The sequence below is a fragment of the Pongo abelii genome, chromosome 1 (assembly GCF_028885655.2).
Source record: "Pongo abelii isolate AG06213 chromosome 1, NHGRI_mPonAbe1-v2.0_pri, whole genome shotgun sequence".
NCBI lineage: Eukaryota > Metazoa > Chordata > Mammalia > Primates > Hominidae > Pongo > Pongo abelii.
The window spans coordinates 202,234,117-202,261,560 of NC_071985.2; the positions used below are offsets into that span (position 1 = coordinate 202,234,117).

A 27,444-nucleotide genomic window follows, 5' to 3' on the forward strand; every position below is an offset into this window, starting at 1 on the left:
GAGGCCAGGTGTGGTGGCGTGTGCCTATAGTCCCAGCTGCTGGGGAGGCTAAGGTAGGAGGATCCCTTGAGCCCAGGAGTTTGAGGCTGCAGTGAGCTATGATGGCGTCACAGTACTCCAGCCTGGGAGACACAGCGAGAGACCTTGTCTCTAAAAAATAATAATAAAATAAAAAGTTCAATGAAACAATACACCTAAAGCCCTCAGCATGCAATAAATAGCAATACAAGGCAGGTCTTATTTTTACTGAAAGTGCTTAGTAAACTATGCATTGACAAACCACCGCACAACAGGCTCTCGAAAGGAGGCAGCAAATTACCCAAAAGTGCAGGCGGCTTGCTAGTATACACAGGTCAAAGAAAGGGCGGCAGGTGGGGAAGTCAGCCGTGGGCCTTGAAGAGCTGACCGAACTGGCAGAATTTCTGAAGGAGGGGAGCTGGGAACTACCTGAGCTAAAGCTCGGAGCTGTGCGAACAAACCGGAAAAGCCCGGAGCACTTGCTGGGGCGGGTGGGGAGCTGGATGGTGGGGTGGGGTGGGGTGGGGTGGAGTGGGGTGGGGTGGGGTGGGGACGGAGGAGGGCCAGCAGGAGACATTCCGCAGGGAGGGGCAAGCACGTGTGAGGCGGGCGGGGCGCGAAAGGTCAGGCTTTTGCTCAAAACAGGCAGAGGACAAGGTCAGCTCAGCCGCAGACCGAGCCCCTGGTGACTCTCTCCGCCACCAGGCAGTGAGAGTGAAGGGAGAGCGCGAGCTCTGAAGCCCGCTAGATTAAGCTTGCAATCTGAGCTCCATTCACCCCCTCCTATTTCTTGAGACCTTCTCAGTTCCCCTCTGAGCCTCGGACTCCTCACTTGTAAAACGAGGACAGATGCCCGTGCCAGAAGTCAACCAGAGCTTTCCCCGGCGTGGGCACCAGCCCAAGGGCGTTTTGCTTTTCTAGTCTCATCTCTGCTCTGACCCTAAGCTCAAAGAGGGACTAGGGGACGGAAGATATCCACCATGGCATGCGCCCTAGCTCTCGGGCTGGTATTGGCTGCTTCCTTCTCAGATTCCAGTAGTGCCTAGAGGCCAGGAAAGGGAGAAGGTCCTGCCAGCCTGGGGTAGGGACTCGAGGGCCAGGCACTGGCGCTGACGCAGGCTAGCAGGGCGCCACTGGCTGGTCCCCACCCACCTCAGTGGGTTGGGGGATGGGCGGACCAGCCCCTCCTGGGTGAGCCCTAGCCTGGGGCTTCCTATTTCGGGAGCCGGGGGCGTGGGCCACGTCTCCTCATGTGATGCGAGGGCTATTAAAAGCGGCAGCCCGGGCAGGGAGCCGCCGTTGGAGCCGTTGCACGCCTGCTCTCTCGTAGCTTCTCTCAGCCTAGCCCAGCATCACTATGGTGGACGCTTTCCTGGGCACCTGGAAGCTAGTGGACAGCAAGAATTTCGATGACTACATGAAGTCACTCGGTGAGCAAGCCGCGGGGCTCAGGATGCTGGCTTGGGGACTGGCTGGTGGCGTGCCTAGCCCCATGCAGCACTCCTGTCGCATCCCTCCTGGTTAAGACTGGGGAATAGGGGAGCGCGGAGATGGCAGCCTGGCCTAGAGCAGGTGGGGCCTGTTCGGAGGGGGCTTCGGTGGTCCAAATCTGGTTAGAGACCACGGTAGGGAGGTGGTGGAAGGAGGCAGCTGTGTGGGAGGCTCTTTCCAGGAAGAGGGATATATGATTTGGAGGCAGGAGGAGGGTTTGGATAAAGAACACTGATCACAGGAAGGGGAGTCTAGCCAGGGGAGAAAAAGAACAGGGGCATGGGCAGTTTAGAAATTGGAGGAGACTGAACCCAGAAAGGGAATGGGGCAGGCAGGGAGTGTACTATGATGTAAACAAGTAGGAAATACCTAGGAGGAAAAAGATTAGTGGGGAAAAAACTGTGGATCCGTGAATCAGATAGGAGAAGGACGTAAGACAGGAACCTGCAGTAAGCAGCAATCCCCATCTCTCCATGTTACATTAGGGAAGAGAATTCTTGCTGGAGAATGCCCTTTCTCACCAGCCAGTCTGACCTTGTCCTGCAGTCTATGTATCCAGGCCTTCATCACTGTCTGTGAGCCTCGTGGTAGGGTGGGGCAAGAGGCCCATGATCAGCTGGGCCTTTCCTGCAACCCAAGGCTCACCTATCTGTGCGAGGGGTAGGCAGAGAAAGCCACTGGACTTCTGATGTGCAGTAGAGGGTCCCAAGGCAAGGTCAAGACCTGGGAGGGAGGATCACTGGTTTAGGAGGATGTGGAGAACTGCTGTGGTGTTGGGATGGAGAAGAATAAGGATTCAAAGAATCTCACAGGTGAGGAACTTGGAGATTCCCATACCATCTAGTTCAACAGGGAAACTGAAACCAGGAGAGTAGAAATGTATTATAACAATTCCACGGCAGAGCCAATATGAAAACCTAAGGTTTCTAGATCTGTAACCCAGAGCTCTTCCCACTACGCTACAGGCCCTGCGAGTGGGAAGAAAAGTAGAAACTGCTTAGCTAATGATTGACCTCAGCCCTTCTACTGCTTTGGGCTTAGATGGAGAGGTCAAAGCTCTCAACGGCCTCTACCCTAACTTGGGCGCTATGCCCAGCAGTTCCAGGTAGGCAGTCATTCTTAGAGGAGCACCCCCCAACCCCCACGAACACAGCCCAGCAGCTATTGGGAAGCTGGAATGCCCAGATTTAGTTCCTCCTTCCAAAGCTGGGCCACAGCTGAGTCTTGAACTGAGCTGCAACAACTTTACCATTCTTGTTCCCTTATTCTGCCCCGAGTTGGGTCGGCGGGCTGGTCTCCCTGAAGTCCTGTTAATCTTTCAGCAGCTTATGTTAAGGCAGCCTGCATTCGCATCGTAGGAATGGAAAGCCTGGGAAAATACCCTCCTCAGCTCTCAGTAAATAGTGCTGGCTTCCTTTCTAAGTAGAACCCAGATTTCCCTCAGTCTCCTAAATTCTGTCAGCTCAATATTCTTAGCTTCTCTTGGTTCAGACCCTCACTCATCCCGCAGTGGTTTCCTTTTCAAACACTCCATACCTCTGGGTAGGTCCTAAGTGAACAGAGCTCCCAGTGCCGTGACAAGGTCCTGCTCTGTGCAGGGGAGTGTGATTGGCCTGACTCATCCTGATACCAAGGGGCAATGCCAAGTTCCTCACTGGCCAAGCAAGGGTGGGCTGACAGCATAACGGCAGAGGCAGCCCCTGCCCCTCCTGCTGTAGACCTAGGGCTCTCAAGGGGCAAAGAGGTCCCGTCTAGTACCAGTGACCACAGGCACAACTGCTGGCCTGGATTGAGTATGTGCTGGGCAGAATCGCCCAGTGAAAATAGTGAACAGTTTTGGAGCCGACGTTCAAATCTATGTCTGTAGTTTATTCTGTTTGAATTTAGACAAGACACTTCGCACTCTTCATTGTAAACTGGGGATAATCTGCGCTTCAAGGCTGTTACAAGCATTAATTAACATGCTTAAGTAGCAAGCACTATGTAGCCAGGTACATTTGGAGACTTTACACACACCACCTCACTACACTGGGCTGCCTCCTGCCTCACCTTTGCCTTGGAGGACAGCTCTACGTTAAGCTGCTGGGGGGAGAGGGGGCAGTCATGATTAGTTCTTTGTTCTTTACTTGGTTGCAGGACACTTAGGACTTTGCCCAGTACCCAAGGAAGCCATGCTTGGGTCAGGAAGAGAGTCTCCGTAAAGCCTTAGACTGGGAGTCAGGAGACGGGTTTGAGTCTAACTCATTGTTGCTACTGCTTCAGGCTCCTCCTCAAATCTTTACAATAGGACAAATACTTCCTTTGTACCTAACTCCTAGATCATAGATAACAGGCTTTGAAAATGGTGGGTTGCCATGTATAAGGGACAAGAGCACTAACACTTCTTAGTTTCAGGGTAAAAACTTCCAAATTTGGAAACTCTTATGCCTAAGGCTTTGGAAGGGAAAGTCTACGTGTCTCTTCTTTCCTCAGCCTTATTCCTAAGGCTTTGAGAGCTTTTCAGGTGCCCTGGAAGGCAGCCTTATGCTCCAGCCTTGGGAGGTAGCATAGCTGAGCACTTAAGTAAGCTCTGGAGTCAGACAATTCTGGGCTTCAGTCTCAGATTTGTGACCCTGGGCTTTACCTCTGTTTTTGCATCCATAACGTGGAAACAGTCTTCAGAGGAACAGGAAGAACTAAATGAGATAACATGTACAGTTCTAACTACACAAAAAGCTCATAGTACTTAATAGTAGCTTTTTTTTTTTTTTGAGATGGAATCTCACTCTGTCGGCCAGGCTGGAGTGCAGTGGCACAATCTCGACTCACTGCAACCTCCACCTCCTAGGTTCAAGCAATTCTCAGCCTCAGCCTCTTGAGTAGCTGGGATTACAGACACATACCACCACAACTGGCTAATTTTTTGTATTTTTAGTAGAGATGGGTTTCACCATATTGGCCAGGCTGGTCTTAAACTCCTGGCCTCATGTGATCCGCCTGCCTTGGCCTCCCAAAGTGTTGTGATTACAGGCATGAGCCACCACACTCGGCCCAATAGTAGCTTATTCTAATCCCAGCTCTGCCACTGACTTGCTATGGCACCGCTGTTCCTTAAGTATCTCATCTAATGGGATCAGTAATCTGTGTTCACCAAACAGAGCTAAGGGCAAGACTGAATTTTAAAATTCCCATGCAAAGGCTTTGAAAGATACAGTCCTCCACTTCCCCATAACTAGGCCTGTGAGTTATTCATTGAATTTCTTGTACACTGCTTCTCTACCCCAGCTTGTATACTTATAACCTTCCCCCTACCCTCAGGTGTGGGTTTTGCTACCAGGCAGGTGGCCAGCATGACCAAGCCTACCACAATCATCGAAAAGAATGGGGACATTCTCACCCTAAAAACACACAGCACCTTCAAGAACACAGAGATCAGCTTTAAGTTGGGGGTGGAGTTCGATGAGACAACAGCAGATGACAGGAAGGTCAAGGTAAGTCAGGGAAACAGGGGTGGGGAATGGAGAGTGCTGAGACTCTAAAAGAGAAGAGGCTGGTAGTCTTGGCTCCCTGGTATTGTACCCTGAGGGGCAGACTATCATGGGGAATTTAAATGAAACAAGGTTCATAAAGCCTGTGTAGTGCTGGAATGTCACTGATGCTAAATACATGTCAGTTCTGTCCTCTTGTTTTCTTCCCTCCCTTCTTGGGATTCATCTATTGTCTGCCTCGGAATGGGCAGCACAGAGCCAGGATGTTCTTCTGACCTCAGTATCTACTCCAGCTCCAGCTGGGTGACCCTGTGCAAGGTATGCAGTAGCTCTAGGTTTCTTTCCCCTTCCATAGATGGCGGAGTTATGTGGCCATGGCTGTGACCTGAAGTGCTTTAGGAATGATGCCCAGAAGTCAGGGCCCTCCACTGAGTGAGGTCATTGTGACCTCCAGCAGCAAAAAAATGGCAGCCAGGAACTAGAAGCACCTACTCAGATGCCGCTTCAACTTCTAACTCCCAGACATAGCCAATGACCCTGACAAACTATTTCCAATGTTGGAAATATTGGAAATATTGGAAATATTTCCAATGTTGGAATGACAGGCAGGAAGAGCTATGTTCCGTGATAGGGCATTCACCTTGTCATGAATGTGTTTGCAGTGTCTTCCCACCAAGCCTTAGCCCCTCCTCCCAGGGTTCTATCACCCTGCAGTGGCTGTCTTGGCAGCTTGCCTCAGCCTTCCAGGCCAGGCATGGGAGCGAGAGAACTTAGGGGCTTTGACCTCTATAGGGTGTCCCTATAGCAGTGTTCTATCATGACACTATCATTCAGCCCCATCAGCTGTTTCCTCTTCCTCATAGCTGTCCCCAGAAAGAACAGGATCACACAGGTGGCTGGCAGCAGAGCTGCAGATGGTGCCCAAAGATGGCAGTCTACCTTGGATAAAGGTGGCTGCCCCACCACATGCTCATACCTCCTTGGACTTGCCTACTTTCTCAAGGGGCAAGAACCCCAATTAAACACAATAGCCCTCTGGAATGCCTAGGGCAAAAATATCTACTCTGAGTAGGCAGAAAAACTAGGGGAATGAGAACAAGGAGTAAGGTAAGGATAAAAAAGAGCACACTGAGAGACAGGCCTCATACTCCTTATCACCTAAACAATACACAGAACCTTCTCAGATTCTCCTACTGAACCACCTTGCTCATCAAGATCCCTTGGCCTGGCCTTGTGGCCCCCAAACTCCTAGGAAAGAGAGACCTGGAAGAGCTGCCAAATGAGAACTAGCTGATGTATGTATGCTGGCAGCACCCAGAGCTGAGGAACACTTCAAGGGCATCCAGTCACAGGACTTTGTGGTTGCTGCCCTCTTGTCGGCTAAAGAGGTCACATGATGTGGACCAAGAAAAGGTGTAGGAATACAGGGCAGGAAGTCTAATTATCCAATACTTCCTATCACTAAGGGTCTTTTAGACATTATGTGGACTAACCACAAGGCTGGATAAAGATTCTCAGGACTACTCCTCCTCCTCAGTCAGTCCTTCCCAGGGATAGACTAGTAAATCCCACCTGTATCTGAGGGGACCAGGCTATGGGAATCACCTAGAGTACAGGTAAGTGTCTGTCTTGAAGGCTTGTGGTACTTCTCAGAGCCAGGCTCTCTGGCTCCACCATACTGCATGCCTCTCCCTCCTTGCCTAATATCTGAAGGCCTCTTCCTCAGCAAGGCAGTAGTGGAGCAGAGGCTGGAGGTGAACTAGATGTCCTGCAGGGATAGCTGGGAGGTGGATTGCCTGAGCTCTTGTCCTCATACCATCACTAGTTTGGGTTAAAGGCTGTGTCCTCTGTGGCCCCAGTGTCCAGACCCCACCCTGCCCCTCAATTGCTGACTAAGATCACAGCTCAGGCCTCTACCCTCTTTCCACAGTCCATTGTGACACTGGATGGAGGGAAACTTGTTCACCTGCAGAAATGGGACGGGCAAGAGACGACACTTGTGCGGGAGCTAATTGATGGAAAACTCATCCTGGTAAGATGGGCAACTTTGGAGCTATATCTGATTGGTTATTACTACTGCTCTTTCAGCCAAGCCTGTTCTAAAAAGCCAAGTCCTCCCCTGAGAGCCGTAGAAGCTGGGACAAGAGAGTGGTTGTGGGTCAGGGTGGTATCAGGTGGGAATTTTCTGTGTAGTGGCTTTGGACTCACAAAGGCCGGAACTCAAATCTTACCTTATAGGCTACATGACTGTGGGCAAATCACCTTCTCCAAGTGCAACTGTAAAACAGGTATTAATAATACCAACCTTGTAGGGCTGCTGGGAAGCCTGTAAGAGACAGTGTATGCACAGCACAAAGCATCACTGATTGAGGAACACAGCAGGTGCTCCATGTCCTTTGTTTGCTCTTCCTGTGTTTCTACCTTGCCTCGCCTCAGGAAGAAGTAGAAAACAGGGCCAAATCTGATCCCAGGCCCTCTAGGAGGGGCTCCCATTGCCTATCTCAGCATTCCCTTTCCTCTCCTCCCTAGGACTGCATTGTCACTTGCAGGGACAGGCTCGTGACTGGTGGGGACACTGAATGACAGTACAGTCCTTTCTTCCCCATTCTAGTCCTGCCCCATTTTCACGCTTTCTATGTCTGGCCTACTGCAACTACTTGACTACTGCTTGGGTAGGAAGTACCACAGCCACGCTGGCAGATCTGTTCAAGCTTGGGGACTTCACTTGGAAAATCTAGCCTTGACTGAATTCCCCCCAGACCCAGGGAGAGCAGCCAACTGTGGATTCTGCCTAACCACAGAGCCTCAGGTTTTCACCTAGGCATCTTCACTGCACACCTTCTTGGGTCAGCATAACCTGTTAACTGCATTCTTGCACTCATGTGGGACAGGGGTCCCCTTGAAGTTTGGGATGAGGTGCCTAGCTTTGGTGGGGATGTGATATGCAGGACAAAATTCTCAGTGGCAACTGAACTATGGTGAGGCCATGGGTCTGGCTCTATGATGCCAGACTGGATAGTGGGAGGTACAGGGCTCTGGCCCTGGCACTACCTTAAGTTAGGGAAGGATGGAGTTAGTAGCCAAACACAGTCCTTTCCTGAGTCTCTGGATATTTTTCCTATTTGTCAACTATATGCCAGGCACCATCTTAGACACTAAGGATGAAGGAAGCCAGATGGTATAAGGGAAGGAGAAACACTCAGGATCTTGACCAAATTACTTCCTCTCTAAAGGCTCGTTTTTTCCAAATCTCTAAAATAAGAATTACAATGCCTGTCTTAAGGATTTGCTGTACATATCAGAAAAAAAATTTATATATGTATATACACGCACACACACACACACATACATATAGCCGGCACATAGTAGGTACTCAAGTGACAATTATCAGGAGGAAGGGAGGGTAGAATGCTCGCAATGGCCTTCCTGGTTCCACCCCCCATCTCACTCTGTCTTTCCTTCCAGACACTCACCCACGGCACTGCAGTTTGCACTCGCACTTATGAGAAAGAGGCATGACCTGACTGCACTGTTGCTGACTACTACTCTGCCAATCGGCTACCCCTCGACTCAGCACCACATTGCCTCATTTTTTCCTCTGCATTTTGTACAAATCCACGAATTCTTCTGGGGTCAGGTGCCACTGACTGGGATCCAGTTCCAGTTCCCATGGTGTATGTGTTTTTTTGTTTGTTTGTTTTTTTAACTGCACTCATAGGGTGCTCTGAGGTCAATAAAGCAGAGCCAAGGCCACCCAGTTGCCTTTTTGCCTTTGGTAACATAACTCTGGGAGTCTTGGTTTATCCTGTGTGTCAGAGAGTGGGCAGAAATAACTGCCTGAAGGTTACTCAGGAAGAAGCACTGGATGGGAGACTGAAATGGACAGTCTCGGAGCCTGTTAATCAGCTGATCACCTTACACATTCAATAATAAAACAGCTGTACCTACACTTTGCCTTTACACTGCCCCCCCTCCATGGTCAAATGACCTAGTTCAGTCAGTGATGGGGCTTCCCCAGGTTTGGCTATTGAACTGTCACTTCAGGCCCATCCTACACTGAAAGCTCTTGGGTCTGGCTGTTCTCTGTGAAACCCTGTAGTCTCTGCCTTTCCAGAATTCAGGTTCAGGGCACAGAACCCAGGTTTGTACCATGGTGGTGGGAGAAAATGACCACTGGCCAAGAGGACTGCTGATGTGTGCACCAGGCTAGTACTCATGACTACAAATTCTTACTGCTTCTCTAATCAACTCTGAGGGAAGAGGGCATCTGAACATTACAAAAGGGAGGGCTTATAAGTGATCTCCCAAGAAGGCTGTGATCTGCTAGTGCCTTTGGCTCTGTACCTCTGCTGGGCATCTCTCCAAGGTCTAAGGTAACATATTAAATGTTTTTGTCAGCTAATGCAGGCTCAGTGACTTTAAGTCTGTAAGTTACCCAGGAAGAAGGATTATAGGAAAAATAACTCAGTAAGTTTAAAACCAAACACATTTCCATTTAGTGACAGGAATTTAAGCAAGGACCTGAAGTAGAATCAACTGATTCACACAGTAGTAAATACAAAGTAGAACAATGATCTTGGCTTCGCTCTCTGGTTCAGTGGTCTGCTGGAATGCAATACACAAGTCACACTGCAGACTGTTTTCTAGCTGTGGCCGCTGGATGCCACTTCTAGCACAGTACAACTATGTTAGGAGGAATGGGAAAAGTGAGCACCACTTCTCACCATGTTCCCCCCTCCTGCTGCCAGTCTGTCTCTGCTCCCATGTTGGATGCAGCAGAGATCACCCACCAATCGGCCCAGGACAGACCAATAGGAAGGGTCCAATCACTAACTACAGCCGAACTCACCTCCACAACAGTCTCTGTGGCTCTAGCCTGGACTCCTTTACAGGAATCCAGCTCTGGCAGTGGCAGCTGGAGAGGGTAATAGGACCTCCTGCTGAATGAAGGAAGTTGGGTGAATGAATGGGTGAGCTGCAGGGTTCACTTGCAAAGGGACCAGGAGTGATAAGGAAACAACAACTCATTCAGGCAGCTGCTTTTGACCTCTAACTCCCAAACCTGCCTGTTGCATGAGGGGAAGCCATCTCCCATGGGAGCGAAGTTAATGGGGTGGGAGGCTATATTCTCACTATTGAGTCTTTCCAGGAGTCTCAAGGCACAAGGCTCCTGGTTTCTTACTCTCAACCACCCCCTACACTCTTTCTACTCTCACTCCTTGTGCTTCTTCTTGTGCTTCTTCTTCTTTTTCTTCTTCTTTGCTGCCTTGCTGTCTTTTGATGTGTGCCTTGCCCTCTTGCCTGTATCACTCTCAGAATCTGAGCTGTCAGAGTCAGATGACTTCCTATCTCTATGTTTCTTTTTCTTCTTCTCCTGAAAAGAAAATTTTAAAAATCAATATTGTACGTGTATATTTGCTTTTAACAATCATAGCACATAATCAGCCAGGTGCAGTGGCTCACACCTGTCATCCTAGTACTTTGGGAAGCTGAGGTGGGAGGAATGCTTGAGGCCAGGAGTTCAAGATCAACCTGGCTAACATAGCGAGATCTCATCTCTAAAAAGAGAAAAAAAGAAAAATTATAGCACACAATCAATAGGGGACCACTTAATTTTCTTTTAGACAGTCTCACTCTGTTGCCCAGGCTAGAGTGCAGTGCAGTGGCACAATCACAGCTCACTGCAACCTCACCCTCTTGGGCTTAAGCAATCCTCCCACCTCAGCCTCCCAAGTAGCTGGGACCACAGGTATGCACCACCACACCCTGCTAATTTTTATGGAGATGGGTTTCTCCATGTTGCCCAGGCTGGCCTCAAACTCCTAAGCTCAAGCAGTCTGCCCACCTTGGCCTCCCGAAGTGCTATGATTACAGGTGTGAGACACCATGTCCAGCCAACACTTGATAAAGTATAAGACATTGTGGCCAGGCACGGTGGCTCACGCCTGTAATCCCAGCACTTTGGGAGGCCGAGGTGGGCGGATCACGAGGTCAGGAGATCAAGACCATCCTGGCTAACATGGTGAAACCCCGTCTCTACTAAAAATACAAAATATTAGCCAGGCGTGGTGGCAGGCGCCTGTAGTCCCAGCTACTTGGGAGGCTGAGACAGGAGAATGGTGTGAACCTGGGAGGCGGAGCTTGCAGTGAGCTGAGATTGTGCCACTGCACTCCAGCCTTGGCGACAGAGCAAGGCTCCGTCTCAAAAAAAAAAAAAAAGTATAAGACATTGAAAACAATAAAGTAAATCTTTAAGTACCAACCAGAAAAAAATAGCTAAAACATGTTAAGTAAAAGAACCAAGACATAATATGTATTGTAGGTTCCAGTGCGTATAACATATACATGTGTATTTATATATACATGCACATGATATAAAGTGTGTATGTTACACATACTTGTGTATATTTAGTATACACAGAGAACACTGAAAAGGATACATCAAACTGGTAATAAGTGTTACACATTGCGAATGAACTGAATGGGGGAAAGGATATGGGTCTCTCACTTTTTCCTTCAAATACTTCTGTCCAATTTGATTTTTTTTTAAAACAAGTATCTTATTACTTTCATTTTTTAAAGTGCAGGATATTAAAGCTGAAAGGGGTCCCTAAAGACTAGCCAGTCTATCTAGAAACAGTGACTCACATATCCAAGGTCAAAGAATAGGAGTAAAAGATTTAGAACTCCTGACTGCTATTCTGGTTTCTATTAGATCCTGGTGCCAGGGGAAATAACTGCCATCAAATAATAAGCCTGTACTTGCTACCCTTGAATATTCGTCATCTCTAACTTTACAGCCACCTCACAAGATTATACTCATAAAGAAAAGAGCTGAGAAAGAACTTTCTCAAAACTATACCCACCACACCATGCTACCAAAGTAACAGTACAAACCTATACAAAAGACGAGAGGCAGATTCCCAGGTGTCTAATGGTGCGGTACGAGCAGATTTTAAGCACGGCATAAATCTCTTCTTTGGATTTCAAATACCTATATTGCCTCTGTAGGGTTTCTAAGAAGAGGGAGAAAGTATGGGAGGAGAAAGAGAGCAGAAAAGGATGCCAGCTTCCAACCAGCACCCTCAGAGCTATAAATCCAGCTGAATGATACACCAGGTCTTAGGAGCTGGCTGTGAAAAATGGTGGAAAAAACACAGAAGCAGGTGTTAGACCTGGACCTGAGTTCTGGCTCTGCCATTTACTATTCTGCATCCGTGGGCAAGTCATCTGAACTCACTGAGGCCTGTTCCCTTCAAATGTAAACTGGAGATAAGAATAACATCTACTGGCTGGGCATGGTGGCTCATGCCTGTAATCCCAGCACTTTGGGAGGCCAAGGCAGGTGGATCATGAGGTCAGGAGATCGAGACCGTCCTGGCCAAAATGGCGAAACCCTGTCTCTACTAAAAATACAAAAATTAGCCAGGTGTGGTCGCGCAGGCCTGTAGTCCCAGCTACTCAGGAAGCTGAGGTGGGAGGATCGCTTGAGCCGGAGAGCTGGAAGTTGCAGTGAGCCATAATCCTGCCACTGCACTCCAGTCTGGGCAACTGAGCAAGACCCTGTCTCAAAATAAATAAATAAATAAATAAATAAATAAATAAATAATCTCCCCCTCCCCCCCAAAAAAAACACCTATGGTGATAAGTTAATGAGATAGTATCTAAGGCTTTGACAAGTTGAAAGCCACTTGTCCCAGATTGCATAGGCACAGTTGGGATCTTCATGTAGATCATATGAATGGAAATCTCATGAGTTTTCCTATGTAGCACATGGCCCCTCTTTCTGTATAGTAACAGGAGGCCTCATGGTATGGTCATTAGAACAACAAATTTTGAAATAAGATAGAATTAAGTTCAAATTCTAGCTCTGCAACTTAACTCACTATGTGACTTAGAACAAGGGATTTAACTTTTTTGAACCTCAGTTTTCTTTCCAGTAAACCGGAAATAATAAGTACCTATTTCAAACGATGCTATGAGGTTTAAACAAGATAAGCACTAACTATAGTGCCTGACACATTATAGGCACTTAGTGGGAACTACATGTATTTTTCTCTCATTAACTCCCAGGATGTTCTGACAGCCTGGCCAAGCATCTACAGGAAACAAGTCAAAGTTTTAAGAGGAGATGAAATAACAATTCTTCCTTGGCATCTCCAATGGAGTAGAGAGAAGGGAACAAAGCTTCTCAGACCCACATTACCAAGCTATAACAACCATGGCTGGGAGGAGCTGAGAGTTGGCAAATCAATAGTTTAGCTATGTTGCTGAACCTTCCTGGATGGCAAGACCATGGAAGTCCATCACAGGATATTATGGGGTCAGGAGCCTCACTGGGTTCTGCCCTTTACATAGGTGAATATCCTGGGAAAGTAAAAATGAAAATACAGAGTCTGGCACCAGTTCCCTGCAAGCCTGGTCCAGCCTGGATAAAGAAGTGAGGATAGTAATAACACTGCCTTACACCTAAACAGTGCTTTAGTTTATCAAGCTTTTTGCATCCTTATCTTACAATAATAGTCTGTAGAGTCAAAATTCATGAGTTATTATTCCCATTTTACAGATGGAAAAACTGCAACTCAGAAATGTAAAGTGAGTCGACCAAGGCTAAAGCAGCAAAACCACTATACTTTCTAACACAGAGTTTGGCACTGTTTCCACTTTGTTCTCTCTCAAAGATGAAGGCTCAGGAGGAGGAAAGATAAAAACAAATCACTAGAGAGTCCTGGCATGCTGGAACATGGACTCTAGCTAGCAAGAAGGGCTCAAGGAGGTGGCCTTCTCCTAGACCTCAACTTTGATACAAAAGCTGTTTTGCAGCCTGAACAAAGACAATCCAATCCTCCAGTAAATGGCGTCATTTTCCCTATGTGTCTAGCCTTGAGCTACAGAACAAAAGAACAATCACATCCGAAGTTGTAGTTCGCCCGGTTGCAGTGGCTCACGCCTGTAATCCCAGCACTTTGGGAGGCCAAGGTGGGTGGATCACCTGAGGTCGGGAGGTCGAGACAAGCCTGACCAACACGGAGAAACCCCGTCTCTACTAAAAATACAAAATTAGCTGGGCGTGGTGGCACATGCCTGTAATCCCAGCTACTCAGGAGGCTGAGGCAGGAGAATCGCTTGAGCCTGGGAGGTGGAGGTTGTGGTGAGCCAAGATCGCGCTACTGCACCCCAGCCTGGGCAACAAGAGCGAAACTCTGTCTCAAAAAAAAAAAAAAACACACACAAAACAAAACACGCACACACAAAAACAAAATTAGCCGGGCGTGGTGGCACGTGCCTGTAATCCCAGCTACTCAGGAGGCTGAGGCAGGAGAATTGCTTGAACCCGGAGGCAGAGGTTGGGGTTAGCCAAGATTGTACCATTGCACTCCAGCCTGGGCAACAAGATGGAAACTCCGTCTCAAAAAAAAAAAAAAAAAAGGTTGTAGTTCAAAAGCAAAGTTGGGAGTTGGGGTGGGGGAAGACTGAGAGCCAGAAGATGAACCAAGCTTCTGCTCTCTCAACTTCATTCAAGTGAGAAAGGAAACAGAAGATAATGGGTTAAAAAAAAAAATGACATGGATTCAAGTATCAGATGGAAATAGAAAATTAAAAAAGTTTTTAAATGGCATAGGAGTGTGAGCCCATGGCGCAGGTCAAGGGGGCACTGGAAAGAAGCCACTGCTCAAACATCTCAAAGACTGCTCCCTAGGAAAAGCACATATCCCTTGCTAGAGCAGCTAGTCTACCCATTTTCACTATAGTTCTGAAACAGGATAACAGCAGCCCAGTGTGAGAGAAAAACAAAAATAAAAGCAAAAACTAAAAAAAGAGAATATAGCAGTGAACATTTATTGAGTACTTAATTTTCTATTTTATTTATTTACTTATTTTTAGGACGGAGTCTTGCTTTGTCACTCAGGCTGGAGTGCAGTGGTGTGATCTCAGCTCACTGGCGCATCTGGCTCCTGGGTTCAGGCAATTCTCCTTGAATCGCTTGTAGTCCCAAGTAGCTGGGACTACAGGTGCATGCCACCACACCCGGCTAAGTTTTGTATTTTTTTTTTTTACTAGAGTTGCGATTTCACCATGTTAGCCAGGCTGGTCTCAAACTCCTGACCTCAAGTGATCCACCTGCCTCATCCTCCCAAAGTGCTGGGATTACAGGCATGAGCCACCACACCCAGCCAGTACTTAATTTTCTAAAGACAGGTAGATCTCTTGGGCCAGGAGTTCGACACCAGCCTGGAAAACATAGTGAGACCCTGTCTCTACAAAAACAAACAAACAAAATTACCAGTAACCTCCACGTGGCCAAATCTAGTGGTCAATTATTGGGTCTTATTTACTTGGTTAGTCAAGATGGATACAGACCATCTTACCTAGAACACATTCCTCATGTTATTTCTACCACATTCTCTTACTTTTCTACAAACTTCCTTGGCTGTTCCTTTCCTTTCTTCTTTGTTAGTTCATCCTCATCTCCATAACCTCTAAGTGTTGAGCACTCTGGGGCTCAGTCTCTTCCCTATATTTACTCTGCAGGTGATCTCATGAACATAAATACCATCTATATATAGATGACTCCCAAATTTATATATCTTACCTGGGCCTCTCCCTTGAACTCCAAACTATATATCCACTGTCTACTCTATGGCCTACTTGAATATCTGATAGGCAACTCAATTTCTATGCCCCGCCCCCTCCCAAACCTAGACTCTCCCAGCTATCTTTCCATCTGTGTAGACAGCAACTCAAACTAAAGTCCTGACTGCTCCCTACTCCCACACTTACTTCTCCTGCATTCCTTCTCTTAACTCAAATCTTCCAGTTACACAGTCCAAAAATTTTGATGCCATCCTCACCTGCTCTTATATCTTCGAAATATATACACACTTCAACTCCTTTCTCATCATTTTTGCCACTGTCATTCTAGTCCAAGCCACCATCATCTGGATTATCTATCAACTCACTGCTTCTACTCTTGCTTTCTGACCATCTAAGTTTCCACATAGCAGCCAGAATAATTCTCTTAAAAGGAAGTCAGATCATGTCATTCCTCTGCTCAAAACTTCTAATAACATGCATCTCACTCAAGTGAAAGATGAAATCCTCCCAATAACCTATAAGGCCCCAGTGATCTGGGTTCCTTCTGATCTAACCTCTCCTATCACTCTCTTTTCATTCATTTCACTGTAGCCACACTGGCGTCCTTAATGTTCCTTAATCATGCCACACTCTTTCCCAACATCAGCTGTTACATTTGCTGAAATGCTCTCTCTCCACTTGCCTGAATAGCTTATGTCCTCACTTCCTTCTGATATCCACTCAAACAACACTTCATGAGAAAGGCCTGGCCTAGGCTGGGCGCGGTGGCTCACACCTGTAATCCCAGCATTTTGGGAGGCCAAGGTGGGCGGATCACCTGAGGTCGGGAGTTCAAGACCAGCCTGAACAACATGGAGAAACCCTGTCTCTACTAAAAACAGAAAATCAGCTGGGCGTGGTGGTGCATGCCTGTAATCCCAGCTACTCGGGAGGCTGAGGCAGAAGAATCGCTTGAACCCGGGAGGCAGAGGTTGCAGTGAGCCGAGATCACACCATTGCACTCCAGCCTGGGCAACAAGAGTGAAACTCCGTCTCAAGAAAAAAAAAAAAAAAAAAGAAAGGCCTGGCCTTACTATCCTATCTAAAATGAAAGTCACCTGCTCCCCACATCCTCATTCTAGGACTCCCTATCTCCCATAATCAAATTAATTTTTCTCTATAGCACTTATCAGTACTTGATACATTATTTTTACTATTTTGTATTTGTTTACCAGTTTATTATCTGTATCAATCGACCCCATCCATTAGAATCTAAGTGCCATGAAGATAGGGATTTTACCTGTTTTGTTCACTACTTTACCTGCAATGGCCAAAACAGAGCTTAGCACATAGTAGAAGCTCTATTAATGAATGAAGCTGGAGTATAATGTGTGGGAAGAGACTGGTGGGAAATGATGCTAGGAAGCTGGGCAGATTGTGAAGAGTCTTAAAGGAACTTAGACTTTATGTCATAGAAGAAAGTGAACCACTGAAGGCTTCTGTGTAGGCAACACCGGGCAACGCGCTCTGCTGTATCTGAATAGGCAGAGAATGTGTCCCTGAGTGGGCTCAGGACTGGCAACCTTTCTCTATATAGGCACCAGAAGACATTCTCTGGACAGCAGGACACAGCCAACACTGCAGCCAAAGAATGACATTCCTATTTCTTGTTCTTCTATATATGGTACAGCAGAAAATCATATGGTAAAATCAAAAGAAAATTATATTCTGAATCAAATATATCTAAAGTTTACTATAATCAGTGGGCAGCTTGGTCCCCAAGGCACTTACTTCCTCATAACATAACACTGATTCAGAAAGACCTACGATGGCATATGATTAATGAAAGAGGCCAGTAAAGCACAGACCACAAGTTCATCAGAAGATTATCTAGGGATTCACTACAAAACTTCCATTCCTATTTTACCAAGCACTTCATAGCCCATTTCCAATTGCAACACACAGTTTCCTTTTATTCTAATTATGCCCAACAAAAATTACTTATAATATTCAGTCACTGGGACAAAAATTGTTCATGGTGCCAGATGCACACAACTAAATCAGTGCATCCTAGACTTGTGGGAAAAGGCATTCAATACATGTATGTTTTAATGAAAAGAGGTGGGAAGGCTCAAGGTTAGGAAGATCTGTTATTCTTACTCCTGCCCCTGCTCCCTTCATTATCGCCCACTGCCAGCAGCAGGAGTCAATATCTATTACTCTGCAATCTGAGGGCAGGTCTCACTGAGTGAAGACACCCAAAGAATGACAGAGAGCACAGATTATGAAGTCTATCTATTCACAGGTAGTTAGTGCATGTATTCCTATTAAGTACCAGGCATTATTTGTTAAAGGTGACATCCTTTCCTTATCCTGGGCTATTTATTTCTGATGGTTCCTCAACAGGTCTACCATTTTCTGTCTTAGAGGCTTTGCATTGTCTTCCACCAGACTACAAAAAGTGAGGTAATAAAACAGACTTGTGAAGAAACAGAGATGAATCTAATGAGACTTTCCAGTTCTAGTCCTAGGTGGCCTGACTACACTGCATTTCCCGTCTTTGGATGTCTATAAAATCAAATAACCTCCTTGGAATGTGTTTCTATCCTTTACCACCACACATACCTTGGCTGCTTATCTTTCTCCTTATATGATTAGCGGCTTGAGTGTAGGTACTATATGATCTTTATTTCATGAGTTACTTTTTTAACTGTTAGAAATGCATTAACTGAATTTACATGAGTTACTATCATATATGCCCTTCCACACGCCAGGCATTCCTACTCTCCACTGTCTAACTCAGGAGCACGGACTGCTAAAGGCATGTTCCTTCACATCTACTCATTTCCATATTTGGCTCCCAGAGCTGACTAGTCCTGAAACAAGTGTCCAAATCTGCCACCTCAGGCAGAAGATTTTACTGGTAAGGAAAACCAACCTCCTACTGGAATCCAAGATTTAGAGGGTAAAAGGAAACAGGAGGGCTGGAATCTTGATTTACAGTTGTGAGCAGAAACAAATCAATAGATAACATCACATGATGGCTAACGGTAGCTGGGAACAAAACAAAAACCCACCAAAAACTGACTTGATGAGTCTTGATATGTCAAGTACCTAACACAATGCTAGATACCCATGAAGCAGATAATACATATTTGTTCAGTAAATGAATAATTGAAGAGTTAAATAAATGGTTGAAGTGTGATATACAGAAAAGAATATTGTTAGTAATCTGAAGACATGGGTTCTTTTTCCAGCATTATCTCTTATATTTGTGTGACTTCCGGTGAGTTACGTCAATTTCTCTGAAGCTCCATTTTACTCATGTGTAAAATGGTGGGATAATAATACCTGTTCTGGCTATCTCATAGGATTGTATAATGATAAAAGAAACAAAAACAGGAAGGTATTTTATAAACTGTAAGCACTAAATAAATATGAGGCATAAAAGATAATGACGGGATTAACAATGAAGTGAAAGGACAACGATACTAAATGCTATCTTGGTAGGAATAGTGGGCATCAAGAGGAAAGTTTTACCCTTCTAAACTCCCTAGAAAACTTTTTAATCAAAGAGGACTCATGAGTTAGAAGTTCATACACACAAAGATACTTTTTTTTTTTTTTTTTTTTTTTTTGAGATGGAGTCTCACTCTGTTGCCCAGGCTGGAGTGCAGTGGCGCAATCTTGGCTCACTGCAACCTCCGCCTCCTGGGTTCAAGCAATTCTCCTGCCTCAGCCTTCCAAGTAGCTAGGTTTACAGGCCCTCGCCACCACGCCTGGCTAATTTCTGTATTTTTAGTAGAGACGGGGTTTTGCCACGTTGGCCAGGCTGGTCTCAAACTCCTGATCTCAAGTGATCCACCCGCCTTGGCCTCCCAAAGTGCTGGGATTACAGGCATGAGCCACCGTGCCTGGCCAAAGATACTTTTAAAAAATAATAATGTATAATGATTATTACTGCCATTGCTCATCAGACCATTCCTCTACTAAGTGAAAGGCAATGGAGGGCTGGGTAGTAAGTTGACTAAGCAGGTCATAAAGAGCCTCATACCTAGCAGATAGATCCTCAGTAATTGGTTTTGTGAACTGAAATACATATCTCAAAGCAGCTTTAGAAACAAAGGAATAACAAATTATACTCAATATATTCAGCAAAAAGAACTCAACCAAAGACCCACAGAAATGAGATATCCATATAACCACTTTAGGAATGTAACAAGTACCATTTACCTCTAAAAGGTTAAAAGAGAAAGAATAATGCTTGGAACATACAAATAGAATCACAGTTAAAAATCTAGATCTGGCTTGAGCCCAGGACATCAAGGCAGCAGTGAGCCACGATCATGTGACTGTACTCCAGCCTGGGTGATACAGCAAGACTCTGCCTCAAAAGAAAAAAAACACAACTAAATCTGCAAGAAAATTATTTCTGTTTACAGATGACATGATCTTCTATGTAGAAAACCCTAAAGATTCCACAAAAAAATCCTGTTAGAACGAATAAGTGAATTTAGCAAAGTTGCAGAATACAAAACGAACATGCTAAAATCAGTTGCGTTTCTATACAGTAACAAGGAGCAATTGGAAAAAAAATTAAGAAAACAATTCACACAGTAGCATTAAAAAGAATAAAATACTTAGGAAGAAACTTAACCAAGGAGAGGAAAGACATGTATACAGAAAATTACAAAATGTTGCTGAAATTAAAGAAGATACAAATAGATATCCAATTTTCATGGATTGGAAGATTTAATACGGTTGAAGTGTCCATACTATCCAAAGCAATCTACAGATTAAATGAAATCTCTATCAGAATTTGCAAAAATATAAAAATCTATCTTAAAATTCATATGAAATCTTTCAAAGGACCCCAAGTAGCCCAAACAATCTTGAAAAAGAACAAAGCTGGAGGATCCACAATTCCCAACTTCAAAGCTTACTAAAAAGCTACAGTAGTCAAAACAGTGTGGTACTGACATAAAGACATATAGACCAGTGATAGAATAAATCCTCACTTATTTGGTCAAATGATTTTCAACAGGGTGCCAAGACCATTCAGTGGATAAAAGGACAGTCTTTTCAACCTATGGTGTTTTAAAAACTAGAGATCTACATGCAAAGAAATTTTGGACCCTTTCTGTACACCATATACAAAAATAAACTCAAAATGGATCAAAGACCGAAACATAAGAGCTAAAGCTACAAAACTCTTAGAAAAAATATAAGGGAAAAGCTTCATGACATTGGATTTGGCAATGATTTCTTGAGTATGACATTAAAAGCATCAGCAATAACGGAAAAAAGGTAAGTTTAACTTAACCAAGATTAAAATTTTTTTGTGCAATGCATACTATCATGAATATATTCAACATTACTGAACTGTACACTTAAAAATAGTTAAGATGGTAAATGTTATATGTTCTTTACCACTATTTTAAAAAATCTAAATCTGATAGGGAAAAAAGGGACACTATCAACAGAGTAAAAAGACAATCCACAGATTAGAAGAAAATATTTGCAAACCATATATCTGATGGGATTGATATCCAGAACATATAAAAAATTCCTACATATCAACAACAACAACAAAATAAACAAGCTTATGCAAAATAGGCAAAGAACTTAAATAGCCATTTCTCCAAAGAAAATATACATATGGCCAATAAGCACATGAAAAGATATTCAATATCACTAATCATTAGGGAAATGCAAATCAAAACTACAATAATATGTCACTTTACATGCATTAGGATGGCTACTCTCCAAAAAACACAAAACCCAGAAAATAAGTGTTGGCAAGGATGTAGAGACACTGGAACCCTTGTGCATTATTGATGGGAATGTACAATGGGAAACAGAGTGGTTCCTCAAAATATTAAAAACAGAATATATGATCCAGCAATTCTACTACTGGGTATACACCAAAAAGAAAGAAGAGTGGGGTCTCAGAGATATTTATACATCCATGTTCACAGCAGCATTATTTACAATAGCCAGAATATGGAAGCAGCCCAAGTGTTCACCAAAAATAAATGGATAAGCAAAATGTGGTATATACATAAAATGGGCCTGGATGTGGTGGCTCATGCCTGTAATCCCAGCACTTTAGGAGGCCAAGGTGGGAAGACTGCTTGAGGCCAGGAGTTCAAGACCAGCCTGAGCAACATAGCCAGACCCCATCTCTACAAAAACTAAATTAGCTGGGTGTGGCGGCACACTCCTGGATCACCTGAGCCCAGGAGGTTGAGGCTGCAGTGAGACATGATTGTGCCACTGCACTCCAGCCTGGGCAACAGCACAAGACCCTGCTTCAAAAAATAAATACATAGAACAGAATATTATTTGGACTTAAAAAGGAAGAAAATTCTAACATATGCTATGATGCAGATGAACTTTAAGGACATTATGCTAAGTGAAATAAGCCAGTCACAAAAAGACAAATACCATATGGTTCCAAGACAGAAAGTAGAACAGTGGTTGCAAGTACAGGGAGGAGAGGTGAATGGGGGGCATTATTGTTTAATGAGTATAGAGAGTTCTCAAGATCAAAGACGGTGATGGTTGTACAACAATATGAATGTGTTTAATGCCAATGAACAGTACACTTCTATAATGGTAAATTTTATGTTATGTATATTTTACCATAAAAACAAACAAAAAACACTATGCAAAAAGGCTGCAGATTTTGGCTTATCAAATGGGTCAACGAGTTCCAATCACTGAGACAGGGCCAAATGTGGAAAGAACAGCTTTGGCTAGGAAAATTAAGTTTTGGAGGTGTGTTAAGCTTGATGCTAACTAGACAACCAGATGCAGACGTCAAATAGGCAGTCTATTAACTAAATTTGGAGTTCCAGAGAAAAAGTCAAGAATAGCAATGCAGATTTGGATAAAATACAGATACAAGCACTTAATTTGGGGGTTATGAGTATAGGGATGATATTTAAAACCATAGGACAGGATGAGATTCCCTTGGAACACTCCAACATTCAGAGTTAAAGCATAGGGTGAGAAATCAACAATGAACAGAAGTGGGCAGTGACATAAAGTAGGTGGTTTTGTTGTTGTTGTTTCGAGGCAGGGTCTCGCTCTGTTTCCCAGGCAGGAGCGCAGTGGCATAATCACAGCTCACTGCTGCCTTGACCCCTGGGCCCAAGCGATCCTCCCACCTCAGCCTCCTGAGTAGCTGAGACCACAGGCCGTGCCCCACCATGCCCAGCTAATTTTCTCTATGTTTTATAGAGACAGGGTCTCCCTATGTTGCTTAGGTTGGTCTCAAACTCCTGGACTCGGGCTATCCTCCAGCCTCAGCTGGGATTACAGGCATGAGCCACCATGCCCAGCCAAAAAAGGTGTTTTTAAAAAAAAAAAAAAAATGCCCAGACTTAGGCCCTGTAAACATGGTACCTAAGAGGTAGAGGGCAAATATGTATTTTTTAAAACTCCCTAGGCTACAGCGTTCAATAGTCTGACTGTAAGAGAAGTGAGGGGATCAACTGTCCAGTAGCAGTGGGAATGGGAATGGGATAAAGAATTTTGAGATATGTACTTAAAAGGCACCACTGCCAGGACTTGGTGACTGACTAGATGTGGGATGGAAAAGGAGAGGAAAATAAATGACATTGGTTTCCTTCTTGGGAGACTGGGAGAGTATTGCTGCCATTAATAGCTAATATATGATAGAAAGGTAGAAACAAGGGTTTTGGTGGTACTGGTGATCGTGGTAGTGTGTGTGTATGTTTAGGAAGGAGGACTAAAAAAGATAATTAGGGCTGTCACAACAGCCAACGCTAATTAGGAACTTACTTGTCAGTGCTTTATATCTATTTTTGGGAGCCAGGCATCCCTCTGCAAGAACATTGTCATCAAAGATCACAATCCCACTTTGAAAATGAAAAAACGGAAGTTTGCCAGGCGCAGAGGCTCACACCTGTAATCCCAACACTTTGGGAGGCCAAGGCAGGCGGATCACTTGAGCTCAGGAGTTTGAGACCACCCTGGCCAACATGGTGAAACCCTGTCTCTACTAAAAAAATACAAAAATTAGCCGGGCATGGTGGCTTGCGCCTGTAGTCCCAGCTACTCAGGAGGCTGAGGCAGGAGAATTGCTGGAACCTGGGAGGCGGAAGCTGCAGTGAGCCGAGATCACACCACTGCACTCCAGCTTGGGAGACAGAATGACACTCCATCTTAAAAAACAAAAAGAAAATAAAAAATAAAGCCCCAAATTAACAGCTAGTAAAAGCACAGAAGAGCCTCAAGTCTGGATTTGACTGACTCCAGCCAAAGTTTGAGGTACCCATGGCATCCTAGTTAAGGATGTGGAAGTCAATAATGCAGCTGAAGTCTCAGGAGGGATAGGATCACCGAGAAAGAGAATATATAGATTGGGAAATTATTATTCATATACTTGGCTAATTCTTGTAATGGTATAATGAGACCTTTTCCTCACCCAGAAAATTAAGATAATACTTAATCTATAGATAGTAACCACTGAGGGCAAGGACCTCATCACAGTTTTTGTATTCCTAGAGTTACAATGCCTGGTACAAAATGACCCCTCAACAAAAGTTTGCTAAAGATTTAAAAATGAAACAAAAGTCAATATACTGGCCATAGTTAGAAAAATCCTACACGATAGAAGAAATATTTCCTGATCAACCTACAGAATAGTTTTTATTGTCTGTGTAGCATGCTACAAATGCACTGTTTCTTTCTGGACCACAATAATATCTGTTTTATGAATTGCTCTGCCATAAGTAGTAGATATAGGAGATGGAATTCAGTGAGACAGGTGCTCTGATACACTGCTGGGGACAGATAAGTATTTTCTGGAAGGCAATTTGATAAAATATATCAAGAGCGTTAAAGCCCTAACTCAGTAATCTTACTTAGGAATTTATCCAAGAAAACAATAAGAGATGTGGCCAAAAATTTAGGTTGGAAGTAATAAAAAATATCCAGTAATAGGAAAATAATTAAATATATCATCATACAGCCATAGGGTAGAATATTATGTTGCTCTTAAATCAAGTTTTTGAACACTTAAGGATACTAGGAAATGCTTTTGATAAGTGAAATGAAAAAAAGGTATAAACTATACCTAGTATGACCACAATTTTGTATTTACATGTATGTGTAGCTATATATATCTGTATTTATTATTACCTAGAAAAAAGTGGACGGGTGTCGTGGCTCATGCCTGTAATCCCAGCACTTTCAGAGGCCGAGGTGGGTAGATCACTCGAGGCCAGGTGTTTGAGATCAGCCGGGCCCACAAGGCAAAACCCCCATCTCTACTAAAAATACAAAAATTAGCCAGGCATGGTGGCGCATGGCTGTAGTCCCAGCTACTCAGGTGGCTGAGGCATGAGAATCACTTGAACCTGGGAGGCAGAGGTTACAGTGAGCCAAGATCATACCACTGCAAGAGACCCTGTCTCGAAAAAAGAAAAAAGATTAGAATATACCACAAAATGCTAATAAGAGTCTCTTTGGGTAGAAAGGTTACAGAAGATCTTGGTTTGCTTCATTATGTTTTTCAGTATTTCTAAAATTTCTGCAAAAAGCACATTTTCATTTTTCTTTTTTTTTAATAAAAAAAAATTTCTTTTTAGAGATTGGGTCTCACTATGTTGCTCAGAGTGGAATGCAGTGGCTATTCACAGGCATAATCATAGTGCACCGCAGCCTTAAACTTCTGGCCTCGAGCAATCCTCCCACCTTATCCTCCCAAGTAGCTGGGACTACAGGTGTGTACTGCTGCGTGAGGCTTTTCAGATTTTCATCTTAAAACTTGAAAAAGACATGATAAAAGCAAAGTAGCATTCACCTTCTTTCTTTTTCTAGAAGGATTCCTTGTAGGGTCAGGCTTCTCAAACTCTGCTGACTTTGCCTCTTCCTTTTCCTCTTCCTCATCAGGTATCAGAGAGTATTTGGTCCCACCTGGTTGCATGAAACAATCTTTTGCAAAGTGGCCTGCAGAAGAGAAGTAGAAAAGGTATAGAAGAAGGAAGTAGTCTCTCTTCTCAGCAAGTGAATCTTCCCCCAAGTCTCCTGAAATGGGCTAGCTGGCTCAGGAAATATTGTTGAGTTCATTCAAAGCAGCTGTTTGATTCAGGGTGACTTTCTACCACCTCAACATGACACTGCTCACTCAACCACAGCCAGACTAGCAGCTGGTCTCAGGGCTGTGGGGAACACTGGTACTGTTCTCAAAATGGCGAAGGATATGAGGATGCAGGTTTTTACTGCCCTCCATTAGCAATGGGGCTTATTAATTTTTTAACATCTATTTTGGAACATATTCCTGACAATCAAAGACTGCTCCAGAGAACAGGATGTTTAGCAGAAGGAGCTGAGTAGCAGGCCAAGCCCTAAAGGAAGACAGCTTGTAGGCAGCTGGTAGCAAGTGGGCACTCACATCTAAGCTAACACACACAGAAATAGGCACAGTTACCTAGGGGCACTGAACATTTACAGACTGTCAGGTCTGGCAAGCACCTTAGAGATCATCAAATCCATCCTACATTTGTAGAAGATGAAAGCCCAGATTTGAGAAGTAGCTCAAGGTCATATAGACAGAAGCAGAGTTCAAACTTATCCTGGGTCTCATGCCTCCCTGCCCTGTGCTTTCTGCTGCACCAAAACCAACTACCTTTGACCTGACCTTTACTAACTGGGACAAATTCCACCTCTCATTATTCTTCTCTTCTTTATGTAATGCCTGTTGGACACGGTTAAGGTTAAAAGACCCCCACCTTCACTGAGCCTATATAGTGGTATTGAGGGGCCCTTTAACAGATGCTATGCTCTACACTGCTAGTTGTGTCTGAGTTTGTGGTAGATCCTGTCTTAGGGGCACAGAAGAATTGTATGAGATAATCAAAAAGCTACGTGTGGGCTGCGCACAGTGGCTTATGCCTGTAATCTCAGTACTTTGGGAGGCTGAGGCAGGAGGATCACTGGAGCCCAGGGAGACCAGCCTGGGCAACACAGGGAAACCCTGTCTCTACAAAAAATTTTTAAAAATTAGCTGGACATGGTGGTACACACCTGTGGTCCAAGCTACTCAGGAGGCTGAGGTAGGACTGCTTGAGCCCAGGAGGTCAAAGATGCAGTGAGCCATGATCATACCACTACACTCCAGCTTGGGTGACCCTATCTTAAAAAAAAAAAAAAGAAAAAAGCTATCTGTAAAGTACTCTGTACCTCTGGGTCCAGCAGCTGGGTGGCACCTGGCAGGGAAATATAGCAGAGTTTTCCAAATACCTGGAATGTTCCCACAGTTTTCCTGAGGAGGTATTCTTTCTCTCAATTTTATTTTTTCCTTCTCCCCTCTATACTAATGATAAATAGGGGCTTAAAACCCCACAACTTCAACCAGGGCGCAAATCTGCTACCAGTTATTGTAGAAAAATCAACACAGTAGGGTACATGGAAGACTAGGGAGAAGGGGTGACAATTGAGGTCACGCTGAAAATGAGAAGCTGGCAATCTCTCTCATTATAGCTCCAACTAGGGATCAGGCTGAAAGACCTTTTAATATTTGAGTAAGAGTAGAGGAAACCTGAGGAAACAGAGCTAAAAAGAAGTGACTATCCTGTATTCTTTATTCAATATCCTGTAAAAGGATATTGTATTCAGAACTCTGACATTAAAAAGATAAAGATGAGAGTCTGACTTGGATCTTTAAGTTATATATTTCTAAGTTGCTTAATTTTTGCAGAATCATCATCCTTGGAGATAAAATTATTGAGTGTTAATCATAATCCAACACTCTTACCCCTCCTGGCATAGTTCATGGGGGTCTTGCCCAGACAAGGCATACGCTGTGAGTGGGGTGGGAGGAGTGGTGGTAGTGGTATAGTATCTGGTAGGGCCAGCACTC

At 44.5% G+C, this 27,444-nt stretch overlaps 2 protein-coding genes across 3 annotated transcripts in view; one reads left to right on the plus strand and one right to left on the minus strand.

Annotated features, from left to right (window-relative positions):
• Positions 1-1,017: 1,017 nt before the first annotated feature.
• FABP3 (fatty acid binding protein 3) lies at positions 1,018-14,447 on the plus strand. 2 transcript variants are annotated; one of them, XM_009232629.4, is made up of 4 exons: positions 1,018-1,448; positions 4,807-4,979; positions 6,907-7,008; positions 13,543-14,447. In XM_009232629.4, exons 1-4 carry the CDS (start codon positions 1,376-1,378, stop codon positions 13,573-13,575), a joined length of 381 nt encoding a protein of 126 aa, XP_009230904.1. In that variant the 5' UTR covers positions 1,018-1,375; the 3' UTR covers positions 13,576-14,447. The 2 variants fall into 2 exon arrangements, with proteins under 2 accessions (XP_009230904.1, XP_002811190.1); XM_002811144.5 differs by lacking the exon at positions 13,543-14,447 and adding an exon at positions 8,442-8,760.
• The window catches only part of ZCCHC17 (zinc finger CCHC-type containing 17), a gene marked incomplete at its 5' end in the record, with an annotated part of 68,110 nt that continues 50,114 nt past the window's right edge, over positions 9,449-27,444 (minus strand). Inside the window, 2 exon segments of the mRNA NM_001133352.1 lie at positions 9,449-10,350; positions 25,387-25,532. Coding sequence (NP_001126824.1) covers positions 10,189-10,350; positions 25,387-25,509 — 285 coding nt within the window. The 3' untranslated portion in view covers positions 9,449-10,188.

Excerpts from the sequence above, each read along its gene's own strand:
- FABP3 (XM_002811144.5), top strand. The coding sequence starts at position 1,376 with ATGGTGGACGCTTTCCTGGGCACCTGGAAGCTAGTGGACAGCAAGAAT. Across the intron at positions 4,980-6,906 it reads CAGATGACAGGAAGGTCAAG|TCCATTGTGACACTGGATGG; the intron begins GTAAGTCAGGGA and ends CTCTTTCCACAG. Across the intron at positions 7,009-8,441 it reads TTGATGGAAAACTCATCCTG|ACACTCACCCACGGCACTGC; the intron begins GTAAGATGGGCA and ends CTTTCCTTCCAG.